The sequence below is a fragment of the Acomys russatus genome, chromosome 3 (genome assembly GCF_903995435.1).
Source record: "Acomys russatus chromosome 3, mAcoRus1.1, whole genome shotgun sequence".
Classification (NCBI taxonomy): Eukaryota; Metazoa; Chordata; class Mammalia; order Rodentia; family Muridae; genus Acomys; species Acomys russatus.
The window spans coordinates 46,793,440-46,810,807 of record NC_067139.1 but is presented as its reverse complement, the minus strand read 5'-3'; the positions used below and the strand labels follow the sequence as shown (position 1 = coordinate 46,810,807).

At 44.0% G+C, this 17,368-nt stretch overlaps 1 protein-coding gene across 2 annotated transcripts in view; it reads right to left on the bottom strand.

Annotated features, from left to right (window-relative positions):
- The window catches only part of Ptprg (protein tyrosine phosphatase receptor type G), a 684,777-nt gene that overhangs the window by 125,818 nt on the left and 541,591 nt on the right, over positions 1 to 17,368 (bottom strand). For both annotated transcript variants that reach the window (XM_051139706.1, XM_051139702.1), the window contains exon 7: positions 2,592 to 2,749. In XM_051139706.1, coding sequence (XP_050995663.1) covers positions 2,592 to 2,749 — 158 coding nt within the window. The remainder of the gene's footprint in view (positions 1 to 2,591; positions 2,750 to 17,368) is intronic.

The window sequence follows — 17,368 nt, the reverse complement described above, 5'->3', positions numbered from 1 at the left end:
GCAAGCTGCTTTCCCGCTGAACTATGTTAAGGGCCCTGGCTTGAACTTTTGACCAGGAACATTTGATTTCCAAAAACGTCCCCCCCTCCTTCATTCTGTCAGCCCTCAGGAGGTGATTTAAGAGCCCTCACTCCACTGGTGGCTCCCTTTCCTCAGCCAATGTGCCAATCTCCATCTCATTTTACCAGTTTCTCCCCGTGATTAGCTACTTGGCCTAAATCCAACTTTCCAAGGAAATCATCTCAGAACAACACTAGAAGAAAACAGTGCAACAGTAGGCCAGAAACACATAGTTTGGGATCAAAGATGACAACTTCGGGTCCCCCATGGTACCCAATGACTCTATCCATACTTTGATGCCCCATGTGTGCCACATTAGGGCAGTGCCCATCCTTCAATGGTTTTGTGTCACTGATCCAATTGACACAGCTTGGTGCTTTAGATCAGCAGGGCCCCCAGAATGTTCACATGTACCATACATGTGCCAGGAGGTGGCGCTACTGCGAAAAGGGTGATTGAATCAAGTGGATCCAAAGGCTTAAGCACTGGTGAGGTCACAAGTGATACTGATGAGGTCTCTCCAGGAATGTGCCTTGCCCTGACTTGTCCTTGCTGCCTCTTGCTTTCTGGTCATGATGAGGTAAAGCCATTTCCTTCACCATATCCTGCCTCCCAGGACCAGAGCTGGGAACCCAGCCAGCCATAGACTAACCCCTCAGAAACTGAGTGAAAACAAGCTTTTCCTCCTTTACATTGATCTGTTTAGATATTCTGACAGAACAGAAAGGTGAAGGCAAGAGAGCTTGGTCAATAATGCGTTGTGTCACATTTCTTGGTGCACATGGGTCTATTCTCTCAACTGTGGTTGGCTGAGTCCTCGGAGTATGATCCTAAGAACAGACACTGTGGCTTTGTCACCAGCTGTGTGTTCCTATAAGCTGCTTACCCTCAACTAAATAAGGGTATACATAGCACCATCCTTCTAAGACCATGAATGGGGAGATATGCAGGAAAAACATATGTGCCCCTGAGACAAGCTATTACTGCAGGCCAGCTACTATTTCCTCAAAACCAAATCCCAAACAATATCTCATTTCATGCCTGCAATTCTCAGCTATTTAATCTTCATCTGAAAACCGTTTTTTGAGGTCTAAGGGTTATAGTTTCTACTGCATTTACAGAATTTGTTTTTTTTTTTTTTTTAAACAGTTTCGTGCACGTATAATGGGATTCTGGACATCACTTATATACCTACTATCCTCTCTCTTCTCTACAGGTTCCTTTCCAACATTCATGTCTTTTACCTATTTCTTTTAGAGCCACTGAGTTTAACCAGTACTATCTGTGTGACCATGGGTTTGGAAATGTCCATTGAGCCTGGTGGGCTCCTTCCAGGGTACACAGCTGAATACAATGATTGCTCCTTCTCGAGAACCCAGCAGCAGCCAATGGTTCAGTAGGGATAGGTAGGGTCCTGTAAACCTCTCCTGGATCTATGCCTGACTGCTGATAGGCCCAGTCTGTGCAGGCATACTGCCTGAAGCCATGGCTGCTATGGGATACTGATTGTACTAGCTGTGTCAATGCCCCGAAGATAACACTGAGAAATCATATTTCAGAGTCTGCTATTCTTGGATTTAAAACTCTATGTTGGATAGACTAAAGAAATCAATAAAAAAGCAGAGAATTGACTTCCAGTGGAGGGAGGGAACTCAAACCCACCCACAAAACATTCAACCCCAAAATTACTCTGCCTACAAGAAGTGTAGGGCTAAAGGTAGAGCAGACACTGAGGGAATGGCAAACCAATGGCTGGCCCAACTTGAGACCCATGCCATGGAAGAGAGTCAACCTCTGACACTATTAATGATACTTTGCTATGCTTGCAAGACAGGAGCCTAGCACAGATGTCCTCTGAGAGGCTCCATGCAGCATCAGATGGAAACAGAGGCTAGGACCTATGGCCAAATATTAGGTGGAGCTCAGGATAGCATGTAGAAGGATTGAGGGAAGGATAAAGGACCCAGAGGGAACAAGAACTCCACAAGAAGACCTAAAGAGTCAACTAACTTAGGCCCATGGGGGCGGGCTCACAGAGACTGAACCACCAACCAAAATGCATGCATGGGCTGGACCTAGGCCTGCTACACATATGTTGCTGAAGGACAGCAAGGACTTCATGTGGGTCCCCTAGCAACTAGAGTTGGGGGTGTCTTTGATAGAAACTCTGTTGCCTGCTTTTGGATCATTTTCCCCTTGCTGGGCTTCCTTGTCTGGCCTCAGTGGAAGAGGATGTGCTTAGTCCCGATGTCTCTTGATGTGTTGGGCAGACTGGTATGTGGTAGGGGGGATCCCCTTTTCTGAGGAGAAGGGGAGGGGAAAGGAGAGGAGGAGGAAGAGGATGGGAGGGAAGGACCAGAAGAAAAGGAAGGAGGCGGTTTTGATTGGGATGTAAAGTGAATAAATATACTGAGGGGAAAAAAAGCAGAGAGTTAAATAAAATCCCATACTAGTCATAGCCAGCAACAGTAAGCACTCAACACAACCTAGGTAAGATGAAAACCACAATTGGGAACAGGCAGACTGCTTACCTGGTGGTAGGAGATGGGAACTGGCCTCCGGAAGACAATCCACTCCACAATTTCACTACATGGAGGGGTCGTCAAGGAGCCTGTGTACCGGTAGTAGCTCCCCAGGGACGCAGGCAGGAGGTCTCGGAGGACAAAAGGATCCAGGAAAGTCTCTTTCTCTGGGGAGAAAAATGAGAAGATCACCATAGCACGTTACATCAGGCGTCAGGCACACAGCTCAAACCGCAGGCTGCTTCACTTCAGATGCACTGCCTCTGGTGGCATGAGGGCCTCAGAAAAAAAGCTCCGTCCCGCCCCCGAGTCCATGCTGTGTGGTAAAGAGATACTAATACATAAGGTGGTTCATACAGACAGAGTTTCTCAAGCAGCAAGCTGCAGCAGGGTGGTCCCTCTCTGCTTCCCGGGGACCAGAACTTCCTGGCATAGTGAAGACTGACAAGTCCCGCAGGAAACCCTTTCTCCATCTTTCTTTGTTTACCACAGCAGCCTTCTCTATCTAGCACCTGATAACCAGTAGAGACAAGGAACAAAACGAGACAACTGCCATGACAAACAAACAAATGAATGAATAAACAAAAAATTCGTAAAATCACCAGTGGGCTGATATGATTCTTATTTCCCAGTGGGTCACACTCTTCCTGATGACGTCAGGGGAGACACAGTGGTTAGTTTCCACAGTCAACTTGATTGGCCTAAGAGACACCTAGGATAGTTACTGAAGCACACCGTTGGGTGTGCCTCTGAGGGTGTTTCCAGAGAGGATTGACTAGGGCAGGGGAAAGCCTACGTATCCTAAATGTAGGTGGCCCCATTACGTGGGCTGGAATTCAGAACTGAATAAAAAGGGGGGGAAATGGAAGGAGAAAACCGGATGAGTGTTGGCATCTCTCTCACCCCTGTTTTCTAGTCTTCCATCTAGAGAGAAGACATGAGCAAGCAATCTCATGACACCACTGCCACAGCTGCCCGAAGCTCCCAATGTAATACCTTCCCTAATGTTATGGACTGTACCTTCAAACTGTGAGCCACAGTAAACCCAAAGGCTGGGCCCTGCCTTTGCAATGTGGGTTTCTTTGAGGTACACAGAAGCAGTGTGTACTGGTTACTGTCCTGGTCAGATCATGTGCCCTCTATAGCTTCCTGTTTGTAGACGGGCTGTGACGGGGAGGACAAAAACAGTGCAAGGAAAACCACTATGACCTTGAGAACAACTAGGAGGCAAACTATTTTCCGACAGAGATTAGCACTGTCTATCCTGTAACTATGGGAGAGAGAGGATAGAAGTCTAGCTGTGGGATGCTTGGCCACAGAAAGCTACAGTGGAGAGAATGCTCAACTGGAAACTCCTGCTGCCTGCCTCAACTTACCCTGTTGGTTTCTGTTAGATGCTTTGAGCACCTAGTCTGATGATGTTACTTTTCTGTTATTTGAGCTTTCCCTTGGACACTTCTAAACTAAAAAAAAAAAGACTAGAAGTTTAATATCTTCTAAAAGAATTTTAAAACAACAATAACAAAAACAAAACAAAAGAAAACAAACCTAAGTGACCACCGTGCTTTGCCAGAGACTCTCTCTATTGGCAACTACAGCTGACTACCTCAATGGGGGCTTCCCCAGTCAGTTTCTGCTGGGTATTTTGTGTACCTGATTTGACAATGTTTTGTTATCTATGCATCTATCTATCTATCTATCTATCTATCTATCTATCTATCTATCTATCTATCTATAACTACCTAGCTATCTATCACTTATCTATCCATCTACCTATCACCTGGCTATCTACCATCTACCTAACAATCATGCATTTAAAATTATATATAATTATCTATCATCTACCTATCAATCATCATCAATTTATCAATCAATCAATCATCTAGCTATCACCTACTTACTATCACTTGCTACTTATCCTGTTACTTTAGCTTACTTCATACTTAATAAATATACTCATTTGAAATTGAAGAAAGAGCTGTGGTGGTCTGAATAGGGATGGCCCCCATAGACTCATGTGTTTGAATGCTTGGATCATAAAGAGGGGCACTATTAGGAGGTGTGGCCTTGCTGGAGGAAGTACGTACTGTGGGGGAGGGTTTTGAGATCTCCTATGCTTAAGCTTCACCCAGTGTGGCACACAGTCTCCTTCTGCTGCCTGCAGATCAAGATGTAGCCCTTTCAGCTCCTTCTCCAGCACCATATGTGCCTGTGCTTTGCCATGGTTCCTGTGATGATGATAATGGTCTAAACCTCTGAAACTATAAGCCAGGAATAATTAAATGCTTTCCTGTATAAGAGTTGCCACGGCCATGGTGTCTATTCACAGCATTAGAACCTTAACTGAGACAACAACAAACACACTTCATTCTCCAGACTGAATGCAATAGGCTTGTTGGTCTCTCTATCAGGCTTAGAAGATTCTATGCCTTTCTTTACAAATCAGAGAAGCTTCTAGTTTCTCTGTGCATCCTCAGAGAAGACCTGAATTTAAAACAGAGACCTCCTCCCCCATGGCAGATGTCCTGCAAGATCAAAGTCCTGCTAATGGTTTGCCTCACTTCCTAAGTAGCTTCCACCACAGATCCCAAGACATTGCTGGTAGACTTCAAGGCTTTGAGCAACTGATTAGACATACTGCTGTGCCTGTAGCCCGATTCTTCCCACGGACCCTCTCACACTACTCATGTAGAATATCCAGTGCATGCACAAGGTAACCTTCACACTTTACAAGTCTAGGCATGGCACAGGGTAACCTCTTTACAAGTCTGTGCACCTGGCAGAAACTGCCAGAACCACAGTAGAAAGTATATGTACTGTAGTCACTGATACTGTAATATCTCCTAGAAGAGATTTTTTTAATGAGACATTATAGGTTATACCCTATGTTAGCCCATAGCCTAGTCACATGCCAAAGCATTTTCATGGAGTTCAATATATGTAGAAGGCTCTTGTTTAAGAGCTTTGTCAACTTTAAGTTACTTGATACTTAAAATAACTCCATCAAGGCAGACCCATTGTGGGCCCAATTCCCAGAGGCTAGAATGTCAAACAAGGGAGCTGAGAAACAGGCCACTGTAATTCATAGCAGTACACGGGCCTACAAGTATGCACTTATTTATATTTGCATCTGTATATGTGTGCATGTGTGGGTGCATGGCCCTATGTATGCACGCGGATATTTGCAGGTAGAGTCCTGAGGTCGACCCCAGTATTGCACCACAGGCAACGTTCACCTTGTTTTATGAGACAGGGCCTCTTCCTGGCTTGGGATTTAGCAATTATGCTAGGCTGGCTAACCGGTGAACCCCAGGGTAGAGGCCTATCTTTCTTATCCCAGCACTTGGATTACAAGCATGTCTTTCGCCCCAGCTATAGTTTTAACATGGGTTCTAGGGATCATTTTCTGTACCCCATGCTTGTACAGCAGGCACTTTCTTGACCGAGTCACTGCCACAACCCAGAAATATGCACTTCCACATGCCTGTGCCATGTAAAAGTCAAGGCATAGAGAAGCTAAATACCGACTCCTAAGGTCATCAGAGGGCAGAGTACATTGGTCTCTTATGGATGCTTGGCAACAGAAGCCCACTCTCCTAGAAGTTTTAGAACTTATCTTTTTTAGAAAAGAAAGATTAGATAATAAATGCAAGTCTTGAAATCATGGGTTTTGCGATCAAAAACACACACATTGTGATCTCAGCTAAACAGAAGGTAAAAACTAGTGGGCTTGCCTCTCCACCCCCTGGCAAGTCTGGGCTTTAATTTTACCTGCCATCCAGGAAGCCAAATCAAAGGAACACCTATCAAAGTGTGCTTGGCTGGGACTAGTTTGGCTGGGAGAAGCACCATTTTGGCCTTTGCTTGCTGCCTCTTTGTTTCCTGGGCATTGCAAGAGCCAACACAAAGCCTGGAGCCTCCAGAGGGTTGTACAGGGCTTGGCATCATGAGCGACAAAACTACCACTTTCCCGTGTCCCTGGGGCAGTAGGTGATCTCAGCGTCACACTAAGTGTATGGGGCTGCGATGGGATCAGGGACTCCAAGTGGAAAGGTCAGAAAAACCTGTAGCTTCTCTGAAAGGGAATGATCCGGTGAGCATGCTGCGTGTATACCATCAGGATCCAAGCAATACGATCCCTGCCAGCCGTCACTGCCCCACACTGCAGGAAGAGGTGATGGCTCTAAGGAGCAAGAGAAGATGACTTGGCCACCTGTCCCACCATAGGAGTCTGGCGATGCAATACCGAAAGGGAACACTGGTTCAGCAGGAGCAAGATTCATGTATTTGAGTTCCTGTATGGTCTCATGAGAGGTACAAGTGTGAGCCTTTCTGTCAGGGAGTGGACCTTGGGACTTTGAGTGTCTAGGAGGAGTGATCATTTCTGGGACAGAGCTGGTGGCTGTAGCCAGGGACTGGATTGCACTTCTTAATTCTGTCACTACCACTCTACGACTGAGAAGGCTTCAGACTGCCCTAAGGGGGGGCTTTGGGAAAGAGACTATCATTTCTTAAAAACAAACAAACAAAACAAAAACAAAAAAATCTACCCAGGAGCCCAGCAACTCTAATATTAAAAAACATAGCCACTACATCTAGTGCTGACTTGGAGACCAAGGGTCACTCTCAGAACTGCTGATTTAGCCCCATTTGCGAGCACTACTATAGGGGAGATAAAGGCCACGGAGAAGCAACAAACCTGGAGTCAGAGGCTGGAGAAGAGCAGAGACTAAAGTGTAGTTCCTTCCTGGTATTTGGAAACGCAACACCTTCAGGACCTACACCTCACCTCGAGCTTTCTCTTTTTCAACCTGACTACTAGTGGCTACAGGGCACGCAGTATCTGTGCCACACCTCTAGCCTGGGCTTTGGAACAAATTGTTATCTAAAAGCTGTGCAACTTTTGGCAAAAGCTTCAGCCTCTCTGGGCTCTTTCTATAATCTGTAAAATGATGATCATGAGATTTGATACCCTTCTGTTGCTATGACAGTTAAGAGGCTGCTTGGTTGGAGGGTTTAACACAGTGCACTCATTTCAAGGCAGCCCCTGGCTGAGGGCAAGCATGGAAAATACCCAGGCTTCCCTTTGCTGTGTTCTGAAGCAAGGACAGCAAGCATTCTCTGTAAAGCACTAGCTGGGGAATATTTTAGGCTTTGCAGGCCAAGAGATAACATCAAAGATATCATGTTCAAACTTACGTAATAGAATCACTTCTGCGATTTATTAAGGACATTCTAAATTTAATAATAATTGCATACACTCTTCAAAATATGTCTGCATTAATGAGAAGAATGCAACTCATATTGAGGAAATAACATTTTGCCTAATTAGGGATGCAGTGTAAAAGCTCAGGGGCTGTGCCAAAACTGGCAGTGGAAAGGATTGAGCTGTTTGTCCAAAATTTGCCTGCCTCTATCTTAACACAAGTTCTGAAAGGGGTCCCACACAATGTGACAAAAATGTCACCGTGATAAGCCATAGCCAGGCTTGCAGGAGGGTCAAGGAAGACATGCTAAGTGTTCAGGTGCTGTCATCATTTAGTTTGTTAGCAATACATGATAGAATTAACTTTGTTTTTTGAGACAGAGTTTTGCTATGTAATGCAGGACAATTTTGAGCTTAAGAGTCTTCTGTCTCCATCTTCTGAGTTGGAAATGGAGACAACTAACATCGCAGAACTTCCTGTGCTGTGCATGGTTTGCCTCAGCCATGGGGGCTGGGGCAGACAAAGCCCAAGTGTGAGACTGCTGACGGCAGGCCTGGGGAAGTAGAGGAACAGAGCTCTTCATGAAGAAGATTTTAGTAACGCAGACATTAGGAAGTGGAGTACTTCCTAGGCTAGAACCACAGCTCAGCTTCTGCCAGCAAGCTACAGTGCCTTCTCTCTAACTGACGTACCTCTGAGATAGTAAGAGGGCCCTGATATCGGAGTCTGCGCAGTAACCAGTTAGTTAATACTATGTAAAAGATTAGGAGAGCACTTGGCATGGAGAGTGCTCAGAAATGCTGTTCAATGAAACTTGTCAGTCTTGTGATTTTTTTTACAGGGGCTGTGCGACTCCACACCTACCTCAGAATTGTATCCTTCCCCCAACTTCTACCCTAATTAGTAACCTGACTCTGAAGCATTTTTATTACAGCCACTTACCAGTTGAGCAAAACATATGAAACACTACACTGCTCACCGTATTCATTCCATTATATCATAATAAGCAGGCAGTATGCAGTACTAGGTGAAAGAGCTGAAAAGGAATGGGCCTCCCATTCCACTCTCAAGATTCCTGGGTGCTGTACGCAGACAATATTATATTTTAATAATTAATTGTTCATCAAAGAAAAAGATGAGGAACAGGGATGCTAAATTCAAAGTTATTCAAATTGCAAAAATGAATAATGCATGACTTTTATATTAAATACACACTGTATTAAGTAGTCTACATTTCACCCAAGTCTGTCTTTCATTTTTTAAGCATTTTGAATGACAATATGAATAATCAGTTAGGGGAGGTTTGTTTGGAAAAAGAAATACCTTATTTGAATGCAAATGAAGCATATTTGAAGATGATTAAATTTTTCTTATCAATTAGGAAATTTTGTATGAGGGCCTTCAAGTCATGGTCAGCCATTAAGCTCAACCCAGTCCAGTTATCCTTGCAGCTTCCTCTCAACACTAAATTATATCTGGCTCATTCTGTTCAATTTCTTCTTTCTGATAGCAGTGCCAAGAGGCAATTTTTAATTAAAGAAAATTTGAAAGATTCAAACATGCATAATTGGATTAAAAATGTGATCATTAAAACATTAGATGATAATCATCTGATTGATTGCATTTTTCAGTGTGTTAATAACGTAATATTTGCAATGCTTTGGTTACATAGGCACAAAGTAGGCTCTTTGTAAAATATGCTGAATAGCCATAGAGAAGACTGGGGTATTCAAAAGAAGCAAGAACAAGGCAACACCACTTACTCTGTCTTCCTAACAGGGACACTCCAGAGAAAAACCCCAGAAAATCTCAGTAATGGCATAAATAGCTAGTGTGGTTGTAGAGGCTGAGTGAGATTGGCTTCTAGGCTAGAGAGCCTACCTCAGAATTCCAGACCCCCAAATATAAATACATAGAGAGGCTCAGATCCTGCCACACAGCCCTAATACAAAGCCACTAGCCTCCATTGTTGAGCAAGCATGCCATTTTTGCTAAAAATGATGTTCAAATGAAGCATTCATCTGTCCAAAAAGAAATATGACCATCACAATTAGAGAAATGGATGTGATTTTTTAAACTACAGAAGTTAAACAATGACAAAGCCCCTGACCAGCCCGAACAGTGTCCACAGCTTGTCTTTCTACCTGTAAGGCCCTGGAGACCGTAACTGACATGGTGATGATGTACCCCTGTGGCTTCCTTCTGACCAAGTCACAGAGCTAATTCACTTAAAAGGAACACAAGGTGCACAAGAATTAAATGATTCTGACAATAAACCAGGAAGTGGCTGGTGCCAGAAGGTGGCCCAGCAGAGTGGAATGAAAAGGCATCTCAGACTGGGCAGTGACAAACGCCTTTAATCCCAGCACTCCAGAGGCAGAGAGGGACAGATCTCTGCAAGTTGTAGGCCAGCTGGGACTACAAAGGGAGACCCTGTTAAAGAAAGAAAGAAAGAAAGAAAAAAAGAAAAGAAAAAGAAAGTGAGAGATAGAAAGAGAAGAAAGAAAAAAAGCATCTCAGAATCCACTACAACTGCGATCAAATTGGTGCTTGGCTACAGCTCAGCTGATCCCTCATCTTTCCTGTCTGTGACAGCACTGTCATCTCCTTGGGGCAGCTGTAGGGATAAGCACAGAAGCAGAGCTTGGTCCACAGGCAGGTCAAACAGCCAAGCCACACCTACTGTTTCCTTTCTCTGCCTTCCGGTTCAAAATAATACTTTTTAAAAAATAATAGTCAACGTTGTTGTTGTTTCCTTTTCTCCCTAACGTTTTTTAAGCTCAGACTGTCCTTATTCTTGTGGTCCTCCAGCCTATTGGGTGCTGGGGTCACAGGCATCATCGCTGTGTGTGGCTTCATTTCCTTTAGGTTTGGTGTGCCCTAGGAAGGTCAAGTGTTATACTTTCAACAGCCAGGTGGAAGGGGATGCAGAATACTCCATAGTCACCATCTGTCCACAGCCCCCATGTGCAAATCAGTGAGGCACATGGTGCAGGAGGGGTCCCAGCTCATGCTGAGTGCCCACCATGCGTCAGCTATATTGTATGCTCTAAGACAGTGTGCCTTCAACAGAACAAAACAAACAAACAAACGAACAAAAACCCTCACCAAACAGTGGAGAAATAATATTCAAGGGCAAATCTTTGCTCTTGGCCGTGAGGTGACAGTACTTCTCCTGTCTTAGGGTGACATGTGGGCAGCAGGGAAACAGGGTATAAAATGCACCTAAGGGAGGCCAGTGGATTGCTGGAGATTTCACTTAAACCCTTTGTTCTTCATATTTCACTGAAACAAGATTAAGCATGTTTCCCTAAACTCCCGTCATCCCGCTCAAATGATAAAACACTCACAAAGAAGGGTGGTTGAATGAGAACTTCTGAGGCCTTTTTATGTCCTAACACTATTGTTAACAATGCTGCTTAGTGATAAAATAGCCACCACACAGCATCCTACTTCCTGGATTTAGCTAAGAAAAGAAACGGAAATAGCTCACATCTACGGTGGAGGTTTTGATAAACCCAAATCCAGGAAACTGGAAATGGCTTCAGCCTGTCTGTTTCTAGAAGATTTTTGAGATCAAAAGCATTCAGATAAGCATCAGTCCTTTCTGGAACCATAAAAAGACAGGAGCCAATTAGCCAGGCGCTGGCTGCTGCACATTTATAGCACACTTCAGGAAAGTTCCATGTAATTAAGTGCTGGAAACATAAACTTCAAGCGGGAAATTTTGTCGCGTGTTACGATGCTCAAAATCACCAGTGAGCTGTAAATGTTCAGAATTATCAGTGAGCTGCAGATAGCACAGCACTGGTTTCCTCATTCAAAAGAGGGAAAATAATTTGAGCAATTGCTTCAAGGTAAACATTCCAATAGAACACTCATGAATTCATTTGAGGATTGGAACAAGATCAAAACCAAAGTGTAGTCTGCTATACAGTGAGTAATGACCCACCTAAGTATTTATATTATCTGATCGCATAGGCACACAAACACACACCCACACAGACACACAGACACACAGGAGAGGGACAGTGCTATGAATAAAGCAAACAAAACACCAGCTACCTCTGTGACGAAGCACGCACACTTTTCTGAGATGGGCCAAAGCGCAAATATCTAAAGCTTTGTTGGACTGTTACACATTATTGGTGACAACTACTGTCAGTATACAACAAAAGCAGCCACAGATAATATGCAAACAAGTGAGTATGGCTGCGTGATAAAACTTTATTTGTAATGACAAGCAGTGGGCCAGGATTTGTGAACCTAATAAAACTTTGAACAAGCCAGCAGGAGGCTTGATTTGGTCTATAGATTATAGTTACTTGAGCCCTAATCTAGAGGGCTCTTGGCACACAGCGGGTACCAATCTCATGTCTTCCCAGCCTCAACACATATACCTGAGGCAAACCATATCAATAAGAGATGCAGCCATTTGCACAGGATCACACAGCTTCTGAGGTGGAGAGCCAGAATTCAAATCCAGGACAGCCTGAACTGACAAGGACTTCTAGAATATTCTTTGTGCGTGTTGGGATCCTATAATCGAATTTCCAGTGGAAAATAAGAAAACACACTTGTATGTTTGGACACATGAAACTACTTGCAAGTGAGTGAAAGGCCAGTCTCTGCAGCACCAGGAAAGGCAAGCATACATAGAAAGGACATTTTTGTATCAATATGAAACTGTCTCACATGTGGGGATCATCTTATGCCTTTGCCCACATTGTTGACTAGTGTTTCCTAGGCACTCTGTGGGTGGAGGGAAAAAAAGGGACTCAGCGGAGATGCTTAAAGCACACTAGTACAAAACAGGCAAGATGCCCCACCCTAAGCCAGCTCATCTCTGATGTTTTGTTGGTGCGTAATGACACGGGTGACTATTACTGTCCTGATTAGGTTTTCCACCCCAAAGTCTTCTTTTCTACAGTTTGTGCTGTGCTTCCAGAATCCATACAGATATTTTCAGAAAGTTTAGTCATTTGACCCCAGATAGTTACTTTGAGGTTTGTTTCTTTAAAGATATGAGCCACAGTCATAATAGTGATGGAGCATTGACAACAGCGTAGAGTCCTTTGAAATACGTTTTTCCCCATTTTTCTAGACGGGTTTTTCTGTGTAGCCTTGGCTGTCCTATACTCAATTTGTTGATCAGACTGGCCTTGAACTCACAGCGATCCACCTGCCTCTCAAGTGCTGGGATTAGAGGAGTGCAACACCATGCCTGGCTTATAAACTTTTTAACTTGTTCCTTCAACATAATTTTGCAGGAGTCTGTCAAGACTGAAACCTACAGATAGGGACACACACAGACAGTGGCAACAGCATGGGAGAGAGATACAGGACCTGATAGTTGGATCACTTCTCAAGGTGTGACCCTGGACCAACTTTCCAGCAATGCCTGCATGTCATGTGCGCCATGCAGCTGAATGTCAGAGGGTTTGGATCCCATGGTTCTTGTTGGGCTAGTTTGACCTTTCCTGGGAATAGACTGAGCATGCAGCAACACAGAAGTGAGGTGCTTTTTTGTTTTCAGACTGTCACCTGCCTCCCTGTGTTGCTTTCTTTTCCTTTTTTTAAACCCCAAGAGCCGAGCAGATATTGGCATCTAAAGTCAGTTCTATAATGATCTGACCCTGAGGCAGACACAGTTCTTTTATTGGTCTATAACCAATTAGCACACAGACGAAACAATCTGTAAAGGGTAGTTGTGGTGAAAAGGTTTTTAGAAAAGTGCTGTCACTCCCCTCTTGGTTTGTTGTGAGGTCTCTGGTACCGGAGTCTGAATCTCCTACTTTTGAATTCTAATCGTTGTCAGCTTTGCCGGCAGAATGTTGCACAATAGCATGCAAAGCCAAAATGCTAATCACCTGAAAACAGTCCTGGTGGGGCTGAAGAGAGATGGCTCGGTGGTTAAGAGCACTGCCTGCTCTTCCAAAGGACCTGGGTTCAATTCCCAGCACCCACATGGCAGCTCACAACTGTCTGTAACTCCAAGATCTGACACCCTCATAACAACATACATAAATTAAAATTTAAAAAGAAAAGAAAAGAGTCCTGGTATGTGGCCTCTGCTCGTCTGTCAGGACACTCATCCCAAGAAGTGACTGTGACTGTGACTTTCACTTTGAAATAATTATATGTTGTTTTTCTTTCAGTCTTATCTTCAGAATCTTGTAAAACCTTGTTCTACAGCCCCCCTCAACTGTCTGGTTCTCAAATACAACATGTCACTCAGTGGTACACTTCTTTTCATTGTAGCAAAACACTGTATTGTATAATTACACTAAGTTGTCTTCACCTAGCATGCTAATAGATGAGCTTTGAGGCTTTTCTGCATTGGGGGTAATGAGAAGAAGTGATGTCACAAACACCCCTGTACTCCTCTCTTGCTAGACTAGGCACATATCTGAGGTTCTCTTTACTAGATGGTTTTCCAGGGTGCCTGTGTTGACTTATCACTTCCCAGCATGAAAGAAAGTCCTTGGTATTTGTACCATAGCCAGTACTCAATACTTTTGGCAATTTTAATATTAGATAATCTTTGCATGCTGATAGCATTTTGTTGTTGTTTAAAGGTTTGTTTTGTAGATGTGATATATTGGAGAAATTAACGTATGAAACACATGAGCTATTCTTTAATACTCAAAGAATCAAATGTCCAGTCAGCAGGGACACCAGGGTGAAACTGTGCTATAACTACATCATCACCCTCTCTGAGGTGTGTCCAACCACAGGAGTGAATATGGCCCAACACAAAATCATAATCTTACTCCAAACATTATGTGGGTTTTTGGTAACTTGCTTTTGTAAAATCAACCCTGTGATTCTCAGGTATGAATTATGTGTGCAATGACATCATGTCTCATTTTCAAGATGTTAAACATACGCATATACATAGTCAGCAAACAGTATTTTTATACCCAGGAAAACTACCCGGAGCCTCACCTCCATCTCATTCTGCCATTCTGGTTTGTATCGCCATGGGCTAACTTGGCTTGTTCATGAGCTTAACATAGACAGGACCACGCATTGTGTGTTCTTCTGTGTAGGTTGGTAGTTTGCCATGTTTTAACTGCTGTATATAATAGGCTATGGTCTAACTTACCATGGATAGTACATATGCTCCCGCTGGCAAACAGTTAGTATTTCTAATCTGTAGCTATTAAAAACAAAACTCCTATTTACAAGTCCTTTGTGTGGCTGTTTCTCTTGTGTATACACTCAAGCATGAGACTGCCAGACCACAGAGTGAGGCACTTGAGCAATGAGGCTTTTGGAAGGGGCTCTTTTAACTATTTTATCATGGCCAGCTATGAGATCATAATCTTGTGAGAGAGGAGCCTACCTGCTGTCTCAGAAGGAGTCAGAGGCCCTCCAAGTCAGAGCATGTCTAGAACTCATTCTTTATTGGAGAAACACCAGTTGAGTCAGGTGTGATGTGAAAAAAAAAAAAAAAAAAAAAAAGAATAAATATGGTGACACCAGCTCTTGCCACTGTGTAGTAAAACTTGATTGGAGGCAGTTATTGTACACAATTTTACTTGCTCACTTCACTCTCTTCAGGGCTTGGAATGAGTCCAGCCACCACAGCACTCTGTCCACAGATTGGGTACAAGATCTCCAAGCAAGGAAAAAGGGGGAAGAGGCACAGTGCAGATGTGCCAGGGAATCTGTAGGTGTTGCAGGTCATGTTCCTCTGAATTACGACATTCCCCTCGGAGGGGGATGGGGATGGGGAGGCTCAGGTACCTAAAACAAGGTAATAAAAGGTTACCTGTGTGGGAGAACAGAAACTTGGTAAGTTCTTGGGGGGCAACTATTAAGAGCATAAAAGGTAGTATTAGTTACTGGGGCTGGAGACTCTGTCAAGCCAGACCCAGACAGAAGGATATGTCTGGGCCCACATAGTGAGCTCCAGGCCCCAGCTTTCAGGAGTCACCAGCGATGCTAGAACTGGCTTTCTGATAATGCAGCTGCGTCGATTAGAACTTTGTTAGTCCTGTTCCTTGTAAGTAAGCCCTCCTGTATGTCTGTTAGCAATCCTTATACAAACTTGATTTGTCCACCAAATCCAGCACTGGCACAATGGTCTGTCATTGGCTCCCTTTCTGTGGGGAGAGCACGTGAGGTCTGCCACACTGTTGTTTTGAGAGGTAAGCTGGAGCTCTCCTGTGAGACACATCTGTTGTCCTTCTCCTACCACTGACAAGCAAAGCTTTGCCAAAGCATCATTTGAGATGGTGGCGGGTGTGTGTGTGTGTGTGTGTGTGTGTGTGTGTGTGTGTGTGTACTATTAGAAGTATGCCTTCAATGATCAGAATGTGCCCTTTCTCACATAGCTTTCTGGGAAAGAGTCAGGGGAGGGAGAAACAGAGAGCAGTTTAGATACAACAGCTATCTGGTCGTGACCAGTGCAAAGTTCTGTTGTGTAGGGCAGAGACTGTTTCTAACCACCATCACCATTTCCGGGGGTGGGGTGGGGAGGAAACAGCCTGCCTAACATTGAGAAGGAAGAACAAAGTGATGGCCCAGTTGAGGGTACCTTGGAAAAGAGGGACAAACAAACAAGGCTCAACAACCAAGTCATTGGCACCAGGAGGTTTTCTTTCAGAAACAAAAGCAGCTGGGTACCATGACACATGGCTTTAATGCGAGCACTGGGGAGGAAGAGGCAGATAGATTTCTGTGAGTTTGAGGCCAGGCTGGTCTACATAGAAAGTTCCAGGTCAGCCACAGCTACATAGTTAGACTCCGTTAAAGAAGGAAGGAAGGAAGATAGAAAAGTAACTGGAGAGAAAAATGGTTAGGGTGTCCATGAATTTTGACTGTGTAAGATAATACAAAGAAGGTTGGTGGCATGTGTTTGCATGTGTACTTTAATTGCCAATAAAAATCATGTAGAAAAACACACACTTTTAGCACATCTCTTATCACTGAATAGTTAGGTAAAGTGAGTTACATGTCAACATTTCTTTTTTAAAACTTATTTACTTATTTATTCACTCCTCTCCTCCTGGCCCCACCCTTCCTCCCTCTTCCCTCTCTTCCTCACTCCTCTCCCCCTCAGAAAACCTACCCCTCCCAGCTCATCAAGCCCCATCAGGATTGAATGCATCTTCTTCTACGGTGGCCCGGCAAGACAGCCCCACCAGAGGAAAGTGATCAAAAACACGCCAACATTTCTATATGGCAGCATTTGCACACTGTATTTTGACATCAGAAAGGTACACAAAAGAAACAGCACTTTGTGTGGCTTGTGACCTTCCAGGGTTTATCTCTGTAGCAATAGAGAAAAATGTCACTGTGCCTAGTCCCCAAGGTACCATATTGTTTCTCCATCAGAGCCTCCCATCTAAGTTCACTGTAGTGAATCTGAGCTTGCTCCCAGCCTGGAACATCTCTTGGTCGTACTCTTCAGGCCTTACCTGAGACACCTCCACATTCCCAAGTCTGAACTAAATGGCTACTCTTTTTTTGTTCTTGTTGTTTTGTCTTTGGAGACAAGGTTTCTCTGTGTATTCCTGGCTGTCCTGGACTTGCTTTGTAGAGCAGGCTGGCCTTGAACTCACAGCGATC